Here is an 18,574-nt window from a genome sequence, read left to right as displayed (position 1 = left end):
TGACCACGGAGACGTCTTCGGACAGCACTGGCTCTTTGGCTTTGAAACGGAGATGAGCAGCGCCCCCTAGAGTCGGGAACGACTAGCACATATGTGCGAGGGAAACCTTTTTACCTTTACCTTAGACAGGTTGCTGGCGCGTTGAAGCAGCTTCTCAGGGGGTGGATGGGTGGGGAACAAAGGATCTGCAGCAGGGAATGGTATAGAAGTGCAGATTTCCATAAATCTCATTGTAGGTCTAAAGAGAGATGATTGGCATTCCTGTTTGCGTTATCTCCATCTTCAGGATCTTAAAACAGAGAAAGAGAAATGTAAAATATGTAAGAAGCCCCTATTAAACGTCATTCCAAGCTCTCTGCCTTCATTTATTATCTTTTATCCCATCTTTATTACTTTGTAAGTAAGAAGCAAACATACATAATACTCCTTCTTCCTGTAATTTTTTTTTAATGTAGGTATCTATACCTGTGCTTGATTTTTTGGAGGGCGGGGCAGCTAAACTTGGTCCTTCCTGCAATTCAAGCCTGAAACCCAAATTCTGCAGAGCTGGAAAAAAACGTAAGTCACATTCTGCATAAGCCCAGTTTGGCCTAGTGATTAAGAAACCAAGTTAGAAAGTGGGAGATCACAAGTTCAAGTCCAACCTTAGCCATGAAAGCCGGTTGAGTGGCTTTGGGCCAGTCACACACACCCCCTTCTCTCTCTCAGCCCAGCCCACCTCACAATGTTGTTGTTGTTGTGCGGAAAATAGGAGGAGGAAGTTGTGTTGGACATGTTTGCCGTCTTGGGTTATTTGTAAAAATAATAAAGGCAGGATAGAATAGAATAGAATAGAATAGAATAGAATAGAATAGAATGGAATGGAATGGAATGGAATGGAATGGAATGGAATGGAATGGATGGAATGGAATATAATAGGATGGAATGGAATGGAATGGAATGGAATGGAATTGGAATTGGAATTAATAGAATAGAATAGAATAGAATAGAATAGAATAGAATAGAATAGAATAATAGAAATAGAAATAAGAATAGAATAGAGCAGAGTAGAGTAGAGTAGAGTAGAGTAGAGCAGAGCAGAGCAGAGTAGAGTAGAATAGAATAATTGGAAATGGAAATGGAAATGAATAGAATAAAATAGAATAGAATAGGAATAGAATAGAATAGAATAGAATAGAATAATAGAAATAGAATAGAATAGAAATAGAATAGAATAAAATAAAATAATAGAAATAGAAATAAGAGTAGAATAGAGTAGAGTAGAGTAGAGTAGAATAGAGTAGAATAGAATAGAATAGAATAGAATAGAATAGAATAGAATAGAATAGAATAGAATAGAATAGGAATAGGAATAGGAATAGGAATAGGAATAGGAATAAAATTCTTTATTGGCCAAGTGTGATTGGACACACAACGAATTTGTCTCCAGTGCATAAGCTCTCAGTGTACATACAAGCGACGAGTGAAAAAGCATGATCATAGTCAGCGTCAAAATACGTTCATCATAAATCATAAGATACACCACTTAGTGATAGTCATAGGATACTAAATAAGCAATCAACATAAGTCATACTAGGATACTAAATAAACAATGTAAACCGTAATAGGTAACAGGAAAAGGTGGGGAAAATAATGGCAATACACAGCCATATTAGATAGTTTGACAATGTTGTGGGAATGAGTTTGTTTAGCAGAGTGGGGGGGGGGCAGAAACTGTCCTTGTGCCCCGTTGTCCCGGCGTGCAATACCCTAGAACTGCGTCAATGCAAATTAAAAAAGAAATAAAACAATAACCTCTTCGCATTTCTGTTGAATTTCTGATCGAAGCGTCCTGATTCTATCCCAGTTCCCAAGCCTTGCTGGCTAAGCTTTTGTCTGGCTGTTAACTCCTAAATGGGAGTCCGTTGAGTATTATTACACGGCGGTGACCCGCATAGGTTAAGTTTCTCATCTTGATTCATCGGGCAGCAAGTTTCATCCGGAGGGATTTCTGCGAGATCGTGAAGATAGGCGAGGCGACTTTTGCTCCTTTTAGAGACGGATGCGAAGGTTAATAGCTTAGGAAAAGGTACACACGAGAGAAAGCGTTCATGAGCCATTACTAGGAGCTGCGCAAAAGCCAAGTGTGTGTATATATCTCTAAAATAAACAAGATCGGGAAGATTTTTTTTCTCGCCAGGGTTCCAGATGGTCAGGTTTTTTTTTTAAAAAAATGCAGCCCTTTAGAATATTTCCCCGTTTTTTTCATTTTGGAAAATTTCAAATTTGGGGCCTATTCTAACAGAAGGAATCTCTGTCAGGCACTACAGTAGCAGCTGAAATTGTGGAAACCTTTTGGGAAAAGTTGTATTTTTGAGGTTTGATGGCTAATAACACCACTTTTTTTTTTTTTTGGAGTTTCAAGATAATCCCATTCCACTGCTGGAATGGCCTGGGAATAGCCCAGACCTTCACCCCATTGAAAATCTATGGATTTTTCCGACTAAAGAAACTTGTTAATCAGAAGCGACCCAGCAATAAAACCCAGTTAATAGAAGCCATCATTCAATCTTGGTTTCATATTATAACAGCTGCAGAACTCAAAGTCTTGGTTCGCTCCATGGGAAGACATTATAAGGCCATAATTCATGCTAAAGGAGACCCAACGAAGTATTAACTGACGTGGTGATAATTTTTGTATATCTCATTTTTTTCTATGTGTTTCACTTTTCTTCCTTATACTGTAACTGCTATTCTAATAGCAAATCCTTCAAAAAAGTTACAGCATTACATTCTTGATTAAATTATCTTTCCATTGCTATATAATTTTAGGGCACTACTCCAAAAGAAAGTGGTGTTTAAAAAATACACTTTTTCCAAAAGGTTTCCCTAATTTTGGCCACTACTGTAGGTAAGTCAGACGTGAAAACAACTTTTGAAGTTTTGTTGACGTGGTAGAAATGCCAACGTTCTAGTCCTCAAGAAGTTATCCTTCAGCAGAGGAGTGGCTTGAGATTAAAACGAGGCCAGGCAGTTCTTTTTCTAGCTTGGAACTACAGCTAGTCCTCGATTTACGGCCACAACTGAGCCCAAAACTGCTGTTCCTAAGCAATACAGTTGTTAGGTGACCCATTTTATGACCTTTTTTTGCCACCGTTGTTAAGTGAATCACTGCAGTTGTTAAGTTAGCCAGTCACACGGTTGTTAAGTGAATCTGGCTTCCCCGTTGACTTTGCTTGCCAGAAGTCAGTTGCCAAGCGCGTGACCCTGGGGATGCTGCAACGGTCATAAGTGTGAAAAATGGTTGTAAGTCACTGTTTTCAGCGCCGTTATAACTTCGAATGGTTGCGAAACAAACGGTTGTAAGCCGACTGTAAGCTCTTCTAACAACTTAAAGTTGTAAGCTCTTCTAACAACTTTATGCTTAACAAAATGTAGGATTTTTGCATCTGTAGATCCCTGGCCAAGAATCTTTTTCTGAGAGTAATTATTCCCCACGCTTCAGCGTTTCCCAATCCATCAAACCACGGCCTGCATCGATTGAGAAATTCCAGAAGCGTTCTCTGCACATGCTCTGAAGCTAGTTGTTCTTATCCAAGGCTCAGATGGGACATTAAAAAAGTCCCTGAATTCAACAGGAATGATTTCGAAACACAGCATCTGCTTTAAGATCATATGAGCGTTTTTTTTTTTAAAAAAGGTGGTTTAAGCATGAATCATTTATTTGTGTTCCCAAAATGTGAAACTCTGCAATGCCAGAGGAAATGCTGATTAAAAGTCATGGTGATATGTGTGTGTGTGTATATATATATATATATATATATATCTTTTAATGAGCCCGGTGTTTGATCAACAGAAAAGACAATAAGAGGAATAGCACCCCATGGCTGTAGGTAAATATTATTTAGATTATGTCATTAAAGAGAGCTGATTCACATCTAATCCATTATGGGTACAAGGTGTTGACTATTTATACCTTCGCTTGTGAAACTGGAGGTGACCTGAATTTTTTTAGCTAATAGAAATTCTACTAGCTCCTATATCTTCAGCTTGCTCCAGGCACAAGTACCCACGAGTCTTATCTCAACCCTGTTGACGCCTCTATTTCTATTCTTTAAATCTGGGTTTTATCTGATTTTCTTTAAAGGGGAAGGGAAACGCTCAAATTCCTTGCAGCGTTCCTCCCGCCTTCAGTTAGAAAAACATGAACACGTTTCTAGGCCTCATGAAACATGCATTTCTGGGAAATCTATTATATATATATAAATGGCTGTGTGTGTGTATGTTCCAGCATAACTCTGGAACGCCTCAAGCAATTTCAACCAAACTTGGTACACAGATGACTTACTCTCTGGAAAGAAATACTGTGGGGGTAAGACACCTCTGACACCTCTTGGGGGGGTGTGTGCTCTGTTAAGATAGAGCCTGTTGTGCCTTAAAATGGCTTCTACTGGACTGCCTTAAAATGGCTCCTACTGTACAGCACAGTGGAGTTGCCATGGTAAGAAGCCACTTCTAAATCAAGATCAGACAAAAAGCATACCAAATAATCATAGGTCAGCTAGCAACAATAAGGTGGTATCGGTTTACTTGACACTTCTGGGGGCACAGGGAAAACATTTTTAACTAATTTAATTCTCGCCGAAATCAGGGCTCAGGGTGAAGTTGCTCGTCCTGTCTAATACAGGATTGAAATAAATAAATTACCCGGGCAATGCCGGGTTATCAGCTAAAAGGGCATTCAAGCAGGTGATGAGTGAGTAAGGAAGGAAGGGATGTGTCTTCTTCTTGGTCATAGATCCCAGCCTCTCCACTTAAAGGGTTAATAATATCAGCTTAGTGAATTAATGAAGCCATTAATCGTTTGGAACAGGAGGGATGACATTTCCCAACTGAAGTGTGTCACAGCGATAATGCCTACAGATAACCGATTCTGATCGCTGTGGAGAAACACTGATATGGTTACCTAGTTCGGTAATAAAATGCCTGCAAGAAAACGATCAAGCTCAGAGATCTTCAAGGACCTCACAGTCCTCTTCCTCCTCCCTCACTCCTTTCTAGCACTGATGATGTTATCTACTTGGGTTATGAGATGTCTTCAAGAAAGCAATGTCTTCAAGCTTGGAGCGCACCAAGGACCCCACAGAAAAACCGCTTACCAGTTTAATAAAAAATTGTGGGAAACTTCCTTTTCGTAGTTTTGATTGCCAGCTGCTTGTGCCATTCATTCTCTGGAGCAGTTTCCCACCCTTTTGTAAAAAAAAAAAAATCCCCACAATGCAGCGTTCTAGTCAAACGAAAAGAGGGGGGGAAAAAGAAGCTATTTTTAACCAGATAAGCTATCAATGCTGGAAAACGAGAGGCGAAAGCTAGGATTACAGAAAGGAGCGGAGCCCGAGACATTTTTTTTTAGCCAAGTTGATACCTATGGAGGAAGTTTGTCGCAACACAAAAAACTGGCGATTTATCAAAGCTATTTAATCTCACCGTTTTTGTTTTCAGTTGGCAATTACGATCCTTCTGGGTAACCACAGGAGCAGGAGCAGATATCCTTGGCAGAAAAACTGAACTGGAATAGTCCTGTCCCGTTTCATTCGCTCCTAGTTGTTGAGAAATTGGAAGGATTAATATCACAAGACGAGGAAGATGCGAATGAGACAAGGGGACAGCTGCGTTAACCTATATGCAGTTGTTTAATTTTAACTCTTGATTAATGCCGTTTATTTTACATCCACTTTGTGTCGCCTCTAGATGTGATGGGTGCGACAGAAATCTAATCAATAAATAAAACTCCAGAATAACAGAATAACCAAGTTGGAAGAATAGAATAGAATAGAATAGAATAGAATAGAATAGGGAGTAGAGTAGAGTAGAGTAGAGTAGAATAAAATAGAATAGAATAGAATGGAATGGAATGGAATAGAATAGAATAGAATAGAATAGAATAGAATAGAATAGAATAGAATAGAATAGAATAGAGAGTGGAGTGGAGTGGAGTGGAGTGGAGTGGAGTGGAGTGGAATGGAATGGAATAGGATAGGATAGAATAGAATAGAATAGAATAGAATAGAATAGAATAGAATAGAATAGAATAGAATAGAATAGGGAGTAGAGTAGAGTAGAGTAGAGTAGAATAAAATAGAATAGAATAGAATGGAATGGAATGGAATAGAATAGAATAGAATAGGAAGTAGAGTAGAGTAGAGTAGAGTAGAGTAGAGTAGAATAAAATAGAATGGAATGGAATGGAATGGAATGGAATAGAATAGAATAGAATAGAATAGGGAGTAGAGTAGAGTAGAATAAAATAGAATAGAATAAAATAGAATGGAATGGAATGGAATGGAATGGAATAGAATAGAATAGAATAGAATAGGGAGTAGAGTAGAGTAGAATAAAATAGAATAGAATAAAATAGAATGGAATGGAATGGAATGGAATGGAATAGAATAGAATAGAATAGAATAGAATAGAATAGGGAGTAGAGTAGAGTAGAATAAAATAGAATAGAATAAAATAGAATAGGATAGAATGGAATGGAATGGAATGGAATGGAATGGAATGGAATAGAATAGAATAGAATAGAATAGAATAGAATAGAATAGAATGGAATGGAATGGAATGGAATGGAATAGAATGGAATGGAATGGAATGGAATGGAATGGAATAGAATAGGGAGTAGAGTAGAGTAGAATAAAATAGAATAGAATAGAATAGAATAGAATAGAATGGAATGGAATGGAATGGAATAGAATAGAATAGAATAGAATAGAATAGAATAGGGAGTAGAGTAGAGTAGAGTAGAGTAGAGTAGAGTAGAATAGAATAGAATAGAATAGAATAGAATAGAATAGAATAGAATGGAAGAATGGAATGGAATGGAATGGAATGGAATGGAATAGAATAGAATAGAATAGAATAGAATAGACAGAGTTGGAAGGGACCTTGGAGGTCTTCTAGTCCAACCCCTTGCTTAGGCAGGAAACCCTACACCACTTCAGATAAATGATTATCCAACCTCTTCTTAAAAACTTCCAGTGATGGAGCATTCACAACTTTAAATAATCCACGGATTAATTGTTCTCACTGCCAGGAAAATTTCTCCTTCATTCTGGGTTGCTTCTCTCTGATTTGTTTCCATCCCTTGCTTCTTGTTCTGCCTTCAGGTGCTCTGGAGAACAGGTCCACGACCCCTTTGTAGTTTCCTCCTTCTATAAAATAGCCAGTAATGGCCCTGAGGTTGATGGAGATAAGATCCCGGTGTTGAAAGAAGAAAGCCAAAGAAATAAATAAATAAAAATGCAGCATTGTTTAGTTGGAAACACGTTAGGCGATCGAATGGCCCCTTAGGGGAGGGAAGGTGAGAGGTTTGCCTTTTCCAAGATGTTTCAAATATTTTTGACTTTCCACTACTCTTTTTTGTCAAGAAGTGTACGTGAGGCCCATTGTGGTGAGGAAATGATCTTTATCAGCGAGTTCTTGAATGGAAATGGAATTTAAGCAACTTTGTGTTATCACTTTCTACAGATCTTCAAACATAGAAGGCTCCGGTGGTGGAATTCAATTTTTTTTTTTACTACCGGTTCTGTGGGCGTGGCTTGGTGGGCAGGGTGTGGCTTGGTAGGCGTGGCTTGGTGGGCATGGCAGGGGAAGGATACTGCAAAATCTCCATTCCCACCCCACTCCAGGGGAAGCATCCTGCAAAATCTCCATTCCCTCCCCACTCTTGGGGGAAGGATACTGCAAAATCCCCATTCCCACCCCACTCCAGGGGAAGGATACTGCAAAATCCCCATTCCCTCCCCACTCTTGGGGGAAGGATACTGCAAAATCCCCATTCCCACCCCACTCCAGGGGAAGCATACTGCAAAATCTCCATTCCCTCCCCACTCCAGGGGAAGCATACTGCAAAATCTCCATTCCCTCCTCACTCCAGGGGAAGCATACTGCAAAATCTCCATTCCCACCACACTCCAGGGGAAGGATACTGCAAAATCCCCATTCCCTCCCCACTCCTGGGGGAATGATACTGCAAAATCCCCATTCCCAGCCCACTCCAGGCGGCCAACCAGAGGTAGTATTTGCCGGTTCTCCGAACTACTCAAAATTTCCGCTACCGGTTCGCCAGAACCTGTCAGAACCTGCTGAATTTCACCCCTGGGAGGCTCCTGTGCTTAAGACAGCTGTGTTTTTCTCACTGAAGTGGAGCACACCAGTTGTGTGTCACCGCTTTTAAAACCTGCCCCGCCAGCTGAACGGAGTCTCGGGGAGGTGCCTAGAATTATTATAAAGCCTTGACAAGAGACGTAATTTATCAGGCGTAGGACAAAATCTTCTGCCTCTTAATAAAATGCCTTTATCAATTGCTACCAGATCCCGGGGATTTTTTTGCCAACAGAGATTAGCCTGGTTCTCGTCTTATAATGGTGACACCATGGCCGCTTCCATCCCAGTTCTTACCATAGCAACGCTAAGTTTTAAACCTCTCAGGGCCTTCAAAAATGAAACTCAAAAGCCACAGTTAGAACTAGTAAAGGGTGGCAGGAGAGCCCTATGGTTTTAAAAAAACGCCGAGGTTAAAATGCCAGAAATGGGACTGTCGAGGCAGTGTGCAGAGAATGGGTTAAGGCCTGACTTGTTTTTAAGTGGAATGCGAGGATTCATAAACCACAATGTGCAAAGGTAACTGCTAGCAAACAGGAAGGAAGAGAGGGAGGGAGAAAAGGAGGAAGGGAGAGAGGGAGAAAAGGAGGAAGGAAGGGAGAAAAGGAGGGAGGGAGGGAGGGAGAAAAGGAGGAAGGAAGGGGCAAAAGAGGGAGGGAGGGAAGGAGAAAAGAAGGAAGGGAGGGAGGGAGAAAATAAAGAATGGAGGAAGGGAGGGAGGGAGAAAAGGAGGGAGAAAAGGAAGACAGAAGGAGGAAAGAAGGGAGGGAGAAAAGGAGGAAGGAAGGGAGGGAGGGAGAAAATGGAGGGAGAGGGAGAAAAGAAAGAATGGAGGAAGGAAGGGAGGGAGGGAGGAAGGGGAGTGAGGGAGAAAAGGCGAAGGAAGGGAGGGAGAAAAGGAGGAAGGAAGGGAGGGAGGGAGAAAGGAAGGAAGGGAGAAAAGGATGAAGGGAGGGAGGGAGAAAATGAGGGAGGGAGGGAGGGGGAAAGGAGGAAAGAAGGGAGGAAGAAAAGGAGGAAGGAAGGGAGAAAAGGAAGAAGGGAGGGAGGGAGGGAAGAAGGAAGGAGGGAGAAAGGAGGGAGGGAGAGGGAGAAAAGGAGGAAGGAAGGAGAAAAGAAGAAGGAAGGAAGGGAGAAAAGGAGAAAGGAAGAGAGGGAGGGAGAAAAGGAAGAAGGAAGGAAGGAAGGAAGGAAGGAAGGAAGGAAGGAAGGAAAGAAGGAAGGAAGGAAGGAAGGAAGGAATTTCGCCTCTTCCTTCTCCCCCAATTCATACAAGTCCTCCTTTGATCTGAACGAAGGAGAATCTGCTTCGGAAGTTTCTTTCCAACGAAGGGGAGAATTTTCATGCACTAACAGATTTTGTTAGGGACAAAGCAAGGGTGTGTATATTACCTGTAGCTGCAAACGGCCTCCCTTTCCCTGCACGCCTTCCCTTCTCTCTAGGGGCCTGTGGCCTCCCTGCTTCCTTGCTCAAAACCCAAAGGAAAGGTTTCCAATAGTTGCGGGAGATTTTTCGGATCGGGAACAACGAGCACCGGTGAAGTCTTTAGAGTGCGGGAGAAACCATCATCCCCGGCTACCCTGCAAGGGGAAGGAAGCTGAAAAACACTACAAAGAGGAAGATGGAAAAACCTTCCCAAGTATCTCCAGAAGAATGGAAGGAAGGAAGGAAGGAAGGAAGGAAGGAAGGAAGGAAGGAAGAAGAAACAAAAGAAAGAAAAAAGGGAAGGAAGGAAGGAAGAAGAAAGGAAGGAAGGAAGGAAGAAAAAAGGAAGGAAGAAAGAAAGAAGGAAGGAAGGAAGGAAGGAAGGAAGGAAGGAAGGAAGAAGAAAGGAAGAAAGAAAGAAAGAAAAACAGAAACCTCTTTTGCAAGATTGGATTTCGACACGACGGTTGTTTGCTTAATGTGACCTAACAACAACTTATCGGGGTTTTATGTAACACGGACCCGTTTTTTAGCCGAGCTGTGATGGATGCCCGTGACATAAGAACTTATTCAAACCTGAAAATATCTAAAGGACGTCCAGATATCTGAGCAAAGGAGTTGGCTGGACTCAAAATGGGCAGGGCTGGTGATGAGCTAGAAAGCCTGCAAATCTTTGCATTTAAAAATAAATAAATAAATGACATTTTTTTTTGCACATTAATTGTAAATAACAGCCTGCTGGGGTTATTTGTATGCAGAGGCCGTCTCGCTGAAGGGTAGAGGCTGTTCCAAGTATATAATTACGGTCTTTTATAGCCTCATTCAAGAAGTCTGCAATTATTCCCCCCCCCCCGGAGCTAATCTCATTGGTCCAGTCTCTGGAAGGAAATGTCCGACCGGCCCAGACAGCAATCTTAAACAATCATTAGTTGCTCTCGGTGGAGGTGGGAGATCTTTTCTGCAAAAGGCCTGGAACAACTGGGGATGGTGTGTGTGTGTGTGTGTGTGGAGGGAAGAACTCTTGCCAAAGCAATGCACACGACGTTGTTTCTGCTGGAGAACGTGGTTGGTCCCTGGGGGACTCCTGCCTCCTTCCCAAACACCGGCCAACGTGGTTTGCAAACTCGTGGTTTATGGCAGAGTTTCTCCGCTTTTAAGATGGGTGGACTACAACTCTCAGAATTCCCCAGCCACCTACACACACACACACACAAGGAGTGGTTGCGGTGGCCTAGTGGTGGAGCTCTGGCCTCACAATCAGGAGACTGTGAGTTTGATCTTAGGTAGAGGCAGATATTTCTCTCTCTGGACACGATGAGAATATATCTGCTGAATATAACTCCGCATTGGTAACAGGAAGGGCAACCGGCCAGTAAACATTCCGCTAGCTCCATTCAGTTGCCCGGACTCCACCCCGCAAGAGATTAAAAAACGATGATACAGAGAGAGAGAGAGAGAGGGAGGGAGGGAGGGAGACAGAAGCAAGTTCTTAGATGGCATTTCTCCTCCTTTCAGCCCATTCTCATCCCAAAAGGTGACAAATTCAAGCATTGCCAGGAAGGCCAATTTTATTTACCAACAAACAGAAACAGAAATGAACGAAAAAGCAATTTCTCCAATCCAGCTTGAAGCCTTCTCTGCGTCTTCAGAAGGAAAAAAAATGGGGGGGGGGGAGAGGGAAGCAGCAGATAATATTCGGCCTCAAAGCATTCTAGAGGGATAAAACCGGAAATCTATTTTGGGTTAAAACCTCCCATGTTCCAGATGGCCTTTTCAAAACGTTCTTAAGATGCACAGCCTCAAATGGAGCCTCCTCCCTGGGAAGGTTTTTTTTTTTTCAGTTTGGAGTTTCTCTGGTCACGATCCGGCCCATGAAGTAGACGCCGTAAACTTCCTTCACGTCGCCTTTCACGATCAGCGTGGCCGATCCGGTGATAGGCTGATTGGGCTGTAGAAACAAGACAGAGAAAGGCACATACCAACACCTGTGGTGGACGTGCCCAAAAGCAAAAAAAAAAAGATTTTGGGCGAAAATGCATATGCAGTTAGAAAAAAAAATGTGAAGACAGCACAGTAGATTTTTAAGCCAGAACTATTCCTGTTAGGCATAATATCAGAAAAATACGACAAAGAGAAGGCAGGTTTGATAGTACGTGTTTTAACAACGGCAAGAATTGTGTTTGTACAACATTGGAAAACCGAGGAGACACCTACAGAAGATGTACCGGTAATTTAAAAAAATATTGGACAGTGCAGAAATGGACAGATTAACACTGAAGATAGAAGAAAAAAGAAGACACAAAATGCTTTCGAACTTGGGACTTATTTTATCAATGATTGGACAACAGGGGTAGAAATTAGGAGCTTAAGATATAAATGAATTGACTCAGACAATACACTGTTCTTTAAGCACACATTGTATGTAAAGAATATATAAAGGTAAAGGTTCCCCTCGCACATATGTGCTGGTCGTTCCTGACTCTAGGGGGCGCTGCTCATCTCCGTTTCAAAGCCGGAGAGCCAGCGCTGTCCGAAGATGTCTCCGTGGTCATGTGGCCGGCATGACTCAACGCCAAAGGCGCACGGAACGCTGTTCCCTTCCCACCAAAGGTGGTGCCTATTTTTCTATTTGCATTTTTTTTTACGTGCTTTCGAACTGCTAGGTTGGCAGAAGCTGGGACAAGTCACGGGAGCTCACCCCGTTACGCGGTGCTAGGGATTCGAACCGCTGAACTGCTGAACCTTTCGATCGACAAGCTCAGTGTCTTAGCCGCTGAGTCACCGTGTCCCCAAAGAATACTGTGTGTGTGTGTGTGTATTAAAGCCAGAGTCCCCTACCCCTAGTTTGTGAATTGACACTGGGACACGGTAGACCATAAACCAGGCCGTGGAAACAAGCAAAGCCCCATCCATGGGATGCAGGTACCACGTGAAACCCCTCCGGTCCACGGAAAAACCTCACTCCATGGAAGAACTTTCCGGCATCCTAAAAGTGGGTACCGCTGTTTTAATGCAGTGTTTGTCAACCTTGGCAAGTTTAAGATAGGTGGATTTCGGCTCCCAGAATTCCCCATTCTGGGAATTGAAATCCACCCGTTCTTAGTTTAAAAGGGAAGGAGAGAATGCCAGGGCAAACAACCTCAACCGGATAAGACTTTTGAAGCGTGCCAACCTACATCTGAGCCAGCAGGGGGCACCCAAGAAACGATGATGGATTTGGTCTGCCCACGTTCTACCATTCCTTTGATGGGGTCCACGCTGAATCCTTTCAGCTGCAAAACCTGTAAGTTTTCCCAGGTGAATTCGACATTCTGCAAAAAAAAAAAGAAAGAAAGAAAGAAAGAAAAAGAAAGGTTTGCAAAGGGAGAAATCCCTTGATCAAGGAATCATGGATGGAAACTGAACAAGGAGAGATTCAACCTGGAAATAAGGAGAAATTTCCTGACAGTGAGAGCAATCAACTGATGGAACAGAAGTTGTCTTTGGAAGTTGTGGGAGCTTCATCACTGGAAGCTTTCAAGAAGAGGCTGGACTGCCATTTGTCAGAAAGGGTGTAGGGTCTCCTGCTTAGGCGGGGGGTTGGACTAGATGACCTACAAGATCCCTTCCAGCTTTGTTAGTCTCTTAATTCCTGACACAGCATAAAATAGCTATCTATATAAAATAGCAGCATCAAATACAAGCGAACAGAGGAGAGGAGAGAATAGAATAGGACAGGACAGGAGTAGAGTAGAGTAGAGTAGAGTAGAGTAGAGTAGAGTAGAGTAGAGTAGAGTAGAGTAGAGTAGAGTAGAGTAGAATAGAATAGAATAGAATAGAATAGAATAGAATAGAATAGAATAGAATAGAATTTTTTATTGCCAAGTATGATTCAACACACAAGGAATTTGTCTTGGTGCATAATTGTAAGTCCCCCTTTGTAAATCCAAACGGTCATTAGACAAATGGTTGTATATTGAGGACTACTGTAATACATCCGAAGGATTTTCCCACCCAATCCTCTTCTATGTCTGACCAAGTCATCATCATCTTCTTTTAACGACCCCATAATCCTTTGCAGGGTGGAGTCTTGGGCAACTGAATGGAGCTATCAAGAGTGTTTACTGGCCAGATGCCCTTCCTGTCACCAGTATGGAGTTTTGTCCAGCAGATATATTTCTCATTCTGCCCAGAGAGAGAAATACCTGCCTCTATCTAGGATCGAACTCATGGCCTCCTGATTGTGAGGCGAGAGCTCCACCTCTAGACCAAGTCCTCTCCTGAATTCCACAATTTGCTTTGATAAATGTCCCCCTCCCTCTCCCCACCTACCCCCCCCCGAAGACTGCCGCACCTTCTTCGATGCAAACTGAGCGGTCCGTATGGCTCCGACTTTCAACTCCCTCACTGCTGGGATCACCAACGTCTCCGTTTGCACACACTTCAGGCTGACCAGGATGCAGTTGATGGCTTTCTCAGCTTCTGCAGAGATGCAATTTTTGTCCATTTTGGGAGAACGGGAAAAGGAGGAACAGGTTTTGATTCCCCATCCTCTGCCCGCCGGATCCCCCCAAATTTTCCACCTGCAGTTTCCAAGCCCAAGAGGAACCTAGTTTATCCCTCTTTTAAGGCCGCGTCACCTGCTTTGGAGGCTTCTTCAGTTATGGAGCTTAGCACCGCCAGCGATTCAAAGGGCACGTCCAGCGCCTCTCCGCCTTCCACGTACATGATGTGGTTTCTTGCTGCCCCCTTCAGCTCTATCACCCGGATAATTTCCTGCAAGGAGTTTCAAACAGCTCGAGGTTTCTAAAACGCCTCTCCGTCACTTGCCTGTGTTATTCCCATCACTATGATGGTTTATTTAACTTTGGGTTGGCAATATATAAACTATCAATGTACCTTTAAAACTGCTGTATTGCATCATACTGTGTCCTGATTGGTTAGCTCTGTAGCCAGTGTCCTTAAGAGGGTGCTAGAAACATGGTTTGTTTCTCTTTGCTGTTCTTGCTCTCCAATATCTCTGTATGCTACTGTTTGCAAATTCAGAAGAACTGTTTATTGTGAATGACTACGACGACTGGTAAGAAGACTTAGTTATTGGATTATCCCTGGACTGTTGTTTTGGCTATCTCCTGCTTTATATGTGTATGACCTGGACTGTTTATTGGACTGTGCCTTATTATTTCCTGAAAGTAAACACAACTCAGTGTATCTGTGTGTTGGCTGTGTTTATTCGTAACTACTCTCAATCGCTTTCATGTGTACATCCTTGCTACTCAAGGGTTACTCTGCGAATTCCTTAACAATCACCTTTCCAAGGAATCTTGGAAGAAAATCTTCTGAAGGAAAAGGATATTTAGACCCTACTACTCCCTTTAGCTTACTTGATTGTCACTGCACCTCGTACAACGAAATTAAATGCCACCTTCAGTGTACATCATACATAAGACAACTGTAAAAATAAAAACACACCGCCTTCATATTCTATACAATTGAATTGAAACCCCCTGATATTGCATTAGTATTGCACTATGCGCGTGATGGTGAACCTATGGCATGCACGCCACAGGTAGCACGTGGAGCCATATCGGTGGGCATGTGAGCGTTGCCCTAGCTCAGCTGCAGTGCGCATGCGCACGCTGGCCAGCTGATTTTTGGGCCTTCCGGCCCACTGGAAGTCAGCAAACAGGCCATTTCCGGCCTCTGGAGGGCCTCCAGGGATGGGGGAGGCCGTTTTCACCCTCCCCAGGCTCCAAGAAAGCCTCTGGAGCCTGGGGAGGGTGAAAAATGGACCTACCGGGCCCACCGTGCCATCACATGGCAAAAGTGGGGGGAGCGCTGGGGGAGTTGTGCGCAGGGGATGGGGCGCATTGAATTATGGGTGTGGGCACACACGCGCGCGACCCCCCCCCACTCCCCCTGCTTTTGGCACGCGACGACAAAAAGGTTAGCCATCACTGCACTATACAGTAGAATTCAATATAGTTACTGCTCTGGGATAGAAGCTGTTTTTCAGCCTGTTTGTCCTTCTTTTGATTGTCCTGTACCGGCTGCCAGATGGTAATCGTTAAAAAAAAAAAAAAAAAGGGGGTGCCCAGGATGAGATGGATTTTTAAGAATTTTGAACTTTCTTAAGGCAGCGGGAGGTATAAAGCTCTTCCAAGGAGTGGAGAGGGCAACCCATGATCCTCTGGGCAATGACGTTGACCATCTGGAGCGCTGTCCTATCTGCCACTGTGCAATTGGCAAACCATACGCAGGTGCAGTAAGTTAAGATACTCTCTATGGTGCAGCAGTATAAGGCCACCAGCAGTTTCTCATTCAGTTGTTGTTTACTGAGAAGTCTCAGGTAGTAAAATCTCTGCTGGGCCCTTTTGACCAGGGCTGCAATGCGAGCGCCCCAGGTCAGGTCCTCTTTTATGATAACACCCAGAAATTTAAAACTGGCCCCTTGCTCCACTCGGTCTCCATTGATAAGCAAGGGCTGGGTGTCTGATCTATTCCTTCTGTCAACAATATTTAAAACAATATTCTTCAGCCTCGGGAACTTTAAGATGCGTGGACTTCGGTAAGGCCAAAGAATTTTGAAAGAATACAATAAAATAAAAATAGTGACAGTTCACAAAGATTACCAGGTGCAAATAAAAATACACCCTGTTTCCATAGCAAAGAAGATATAGCAGGAATGGTTAAATTGAATACTTTATTTGAAGAGCAAAATATGTTCTTATTTGGACATCACTTCTGGCATTGGTGCTTGTGAAGAAAAAAAAAAAGAATGAAACTTTGACTTTGGTTTTGTTGATGAGAAAGATTTGGTATAGAAATGGCTAGTTATATATATATATATATTTAATTTTTATTTTTTAAGAAAATTGATTTATATGCCGCCCTTCTCCGGAGACTCAGGGCGGCTTACAATGCGTTAAGCAATAGCCTTCATCCTTTTTGTATATTTATACAAAATCAGCTTATTGCCCCCACAAACTGGGTCCTCAATTTACCTACCTTAGAAAGGATGGAAGGCTGAGTCAACCTTGAGCCTTGGCGAGATTCGAACCCGCAGTAATTGCAGGCAGCTGGTCTTAATAACCAGCTTAATAACAGGGTGCTTTAGACCACTGTACTACCAAAGCTCTTTGATATATTATAATTATATAATATAATTAATATATTAATACTAACTGGACGCTAGTAACTATGTGCTCGGGCTTGATAAATTGACACTTACAGCCTGAAACTTAATGTAGAATGTGTAACTCCGTAGCATCAGAGTGTGTTAATATAATGCAACTGGCATTATCCTTGAACAGAGGGAGAGGGGGGAGCAGAATGTCCCAGCCCGTAGCATCCATTGGTATTCATCTGGCTAGCATCCTGTCAGTGTGTGAAAGAGTTGAGGGGTGTTTGGAAACTCAAACAGTATTTGCTGTGTGAGCAAGAAGGAGACAGGAAGGAGGCTGGGCATGGCTTAGCTCAACTGTTCTGTAGTAAAGCTGCTTGCTGCTGTGAAAGTAAAACTGAAAATGAAACTCGTCTCCTCTGCTTGTGTTTTGCATTTGGAACAGGTTTCTTTTCAGGTGGGAAGGAGGAATAAAAGTCCTTAGCATCAGAGCGTGTTAATAATAATATAGGAAATACTAATGCTCTGATGGTAATTTCGAAAAATCCTTTCTTAGTGAGCACCTAAAAGCTAAGAAGAATATATGTGGCAAATTTCAAGTTTGTAGGCTTTACAGTTCTGGAGATTTCGTGATTAATGCGTGAGTGGTTTTCACTTTTATATATATAGATGTAAAAGCAAAACATTGAGGTTGGAGTGTGTTTATCTTGTTCTGTGCTAGGAAGAGTTGGAAGTCAATGCCCCCTTTTCTTTCTTTTTCTCTTCCCCCTTGAATTTCACACCTTTTCCCCAATTCCCTTTTGAATAATATATGGAAGCTCACCTTATCGAAAAGCAAGATCTGGATGCGGTCGGAATAATACAAGCTCTCGTGATCAGGGCTGAAGGTGACGGTGAATTCCTGAGATTTCCCAACCCCGATGATGCCTTGCATCGGGAAGATACTGAAGACACTCAGGCCACTGTAGTTTTGCGTACCTGGGAAAGGAATCGGTAAAAAGGCCAGTAGGAAAGAAACTGTCCCCTTCCCACAGCAGTGCTGGAAATCCAACGAGTAGAAAAACCAGGATATTAACCAGTTGAGCCCAAGGAAGAACATTTTGTTGTTGTTGTTAGTTGCGAAGTTGTGTCCGACCCATCACGACCCCATGGACAACGTTCCTCCAGGCCTTCCTGTCCTCTACCATCCTCTGGAGTCCATTTAAGCTCATGCCTTCAGTGACTCCATCCAGCCACCTCGTTCTCTGCCGTCCCCTTCTTCTTTTGCCCTCAATCGTTCCCAGCATTTGGCTCTTCTCCAGTGAGACCTTCCTTCTCATTAGGTGGCCAAAGTATTTTGAAGAACACTTAGGTAAAGGTAAAGGGTTCCCCTCGCACATATGTGCTAGTCATTCCCAACTCTAGGGGACGGTGCTCATCTCCGTTTCAAAGCCGAAGAGCCAGCGCTGTCCGAAGACGTCTCCATGATCATGTGGCCGGCATGACTCAACGCCAAAGGCGCACGGAACACTGTTCCCTTCCCACCAAAGGTGGTCCCTATTTTTCTACTTGCATTTTTTACCTGCTTTCGAACTGCTAGGTTGGCAGAAGCTGGGACAAGCCACGGGAGCTCACCCCATTACGCAGCACTAGGGATTCGAACCGCTGAACTGCCGACCTTTCGATCGACAAGCTCAGCATCTTAGCCACTGAGCACCGTGTCCCTTGTGATAGATACATAGATATAGAGATAAGTAGGTAGCTAAATAAGTAGAGGGATGGCTAGACAGACAGACAGACAGACAGACAGACAGATAAAGATAGATAGATAAACAGGCAGATAGATAGAAAGATAGATATAGATATATTAGATAGAGATAGATAGATAGATAGATAGATAGATAGATAGATAGATAGATAGATAG

At 42.8% G+C, this 18,574-nt stretch overlaps 1 protein-coding gene and 1 long non-coding RNA gene across 6 annotated transcripts in view; both read right to left on the bottom strand.

The window, feature by feature from the left end:
* Positions 1–155: 155 nt before the first annotated feature.
* Positions 156–7,133, bottom strand: LOC148111853 (uncharacterized). Its single transcript, XR_015730063.1, has 3 exons — positions 6,998–7,133; positions 5,467–5,579; positions 156–289 (listed from the first exon to the last, which is right to left on the bottom strand). It is a non-coding gene; the product is annotated as an uncharacterized LOC148111853 (long non-coding RNA).
* Positions 7,134–11,118: 3,985 nt separating this feature from the next.
* The window catches only part of CFAP74 (cilia and flagella associated protein 74), an 85,818-nt gene continuing 78,362 nt past the window's right edge, over positions 11,119–18,574 (bottom strand). For all 5 annotated transcript variants that reach the window (XM_087879301.1, XM_087879302.1, XM_087879300.1 and 2 more), the window contains 5 exons: positions 17,494–17,648; positions 14,188–14,323; positions 13,902–14,029; positions 12,745–12,879; positions 11,119–11,516 (listed from right to left, as the gene is read on the bottom strand). In XM_087879301.1, coding sequence (XP_087735427.1) covers positions 11,406–11,516; positions 12,745–12,879; positions 13,902–14,029; positions 14,188–14,323; positions 17,494–17,648 — 665 coding nt within the window. In that variant the 3' untranslated portion in view covers positions 11,119–11,405. The remainder of the gene's footprint in view (positions 11,517–12,744; positions 12,880–13,901; positions 14,030–14,187; positions 14,324–17,493; positions 17,649–18,574) is intronic.

The sequence above is a fragment of the Pantherophis guttatus genome, chromosome 15 (genome assembly GCF_059756535.1).
Source record: "Pantherophis guttatus breed Tessera chromosome 15, ASM5975653v1, whole genome shotgun sequence".
Lineage (NCBI taxonomy): Eukaryota > Metazoa > Chordata > Lepidosauria > Squamata > Colubridae > Pantherophis > Pantherophis guttatus.
The sequence above is the reverse complement of the archived record's forward strand: the minus strand, read 5'-3'. Positions and strand labels throughout refer to the sequence as shown.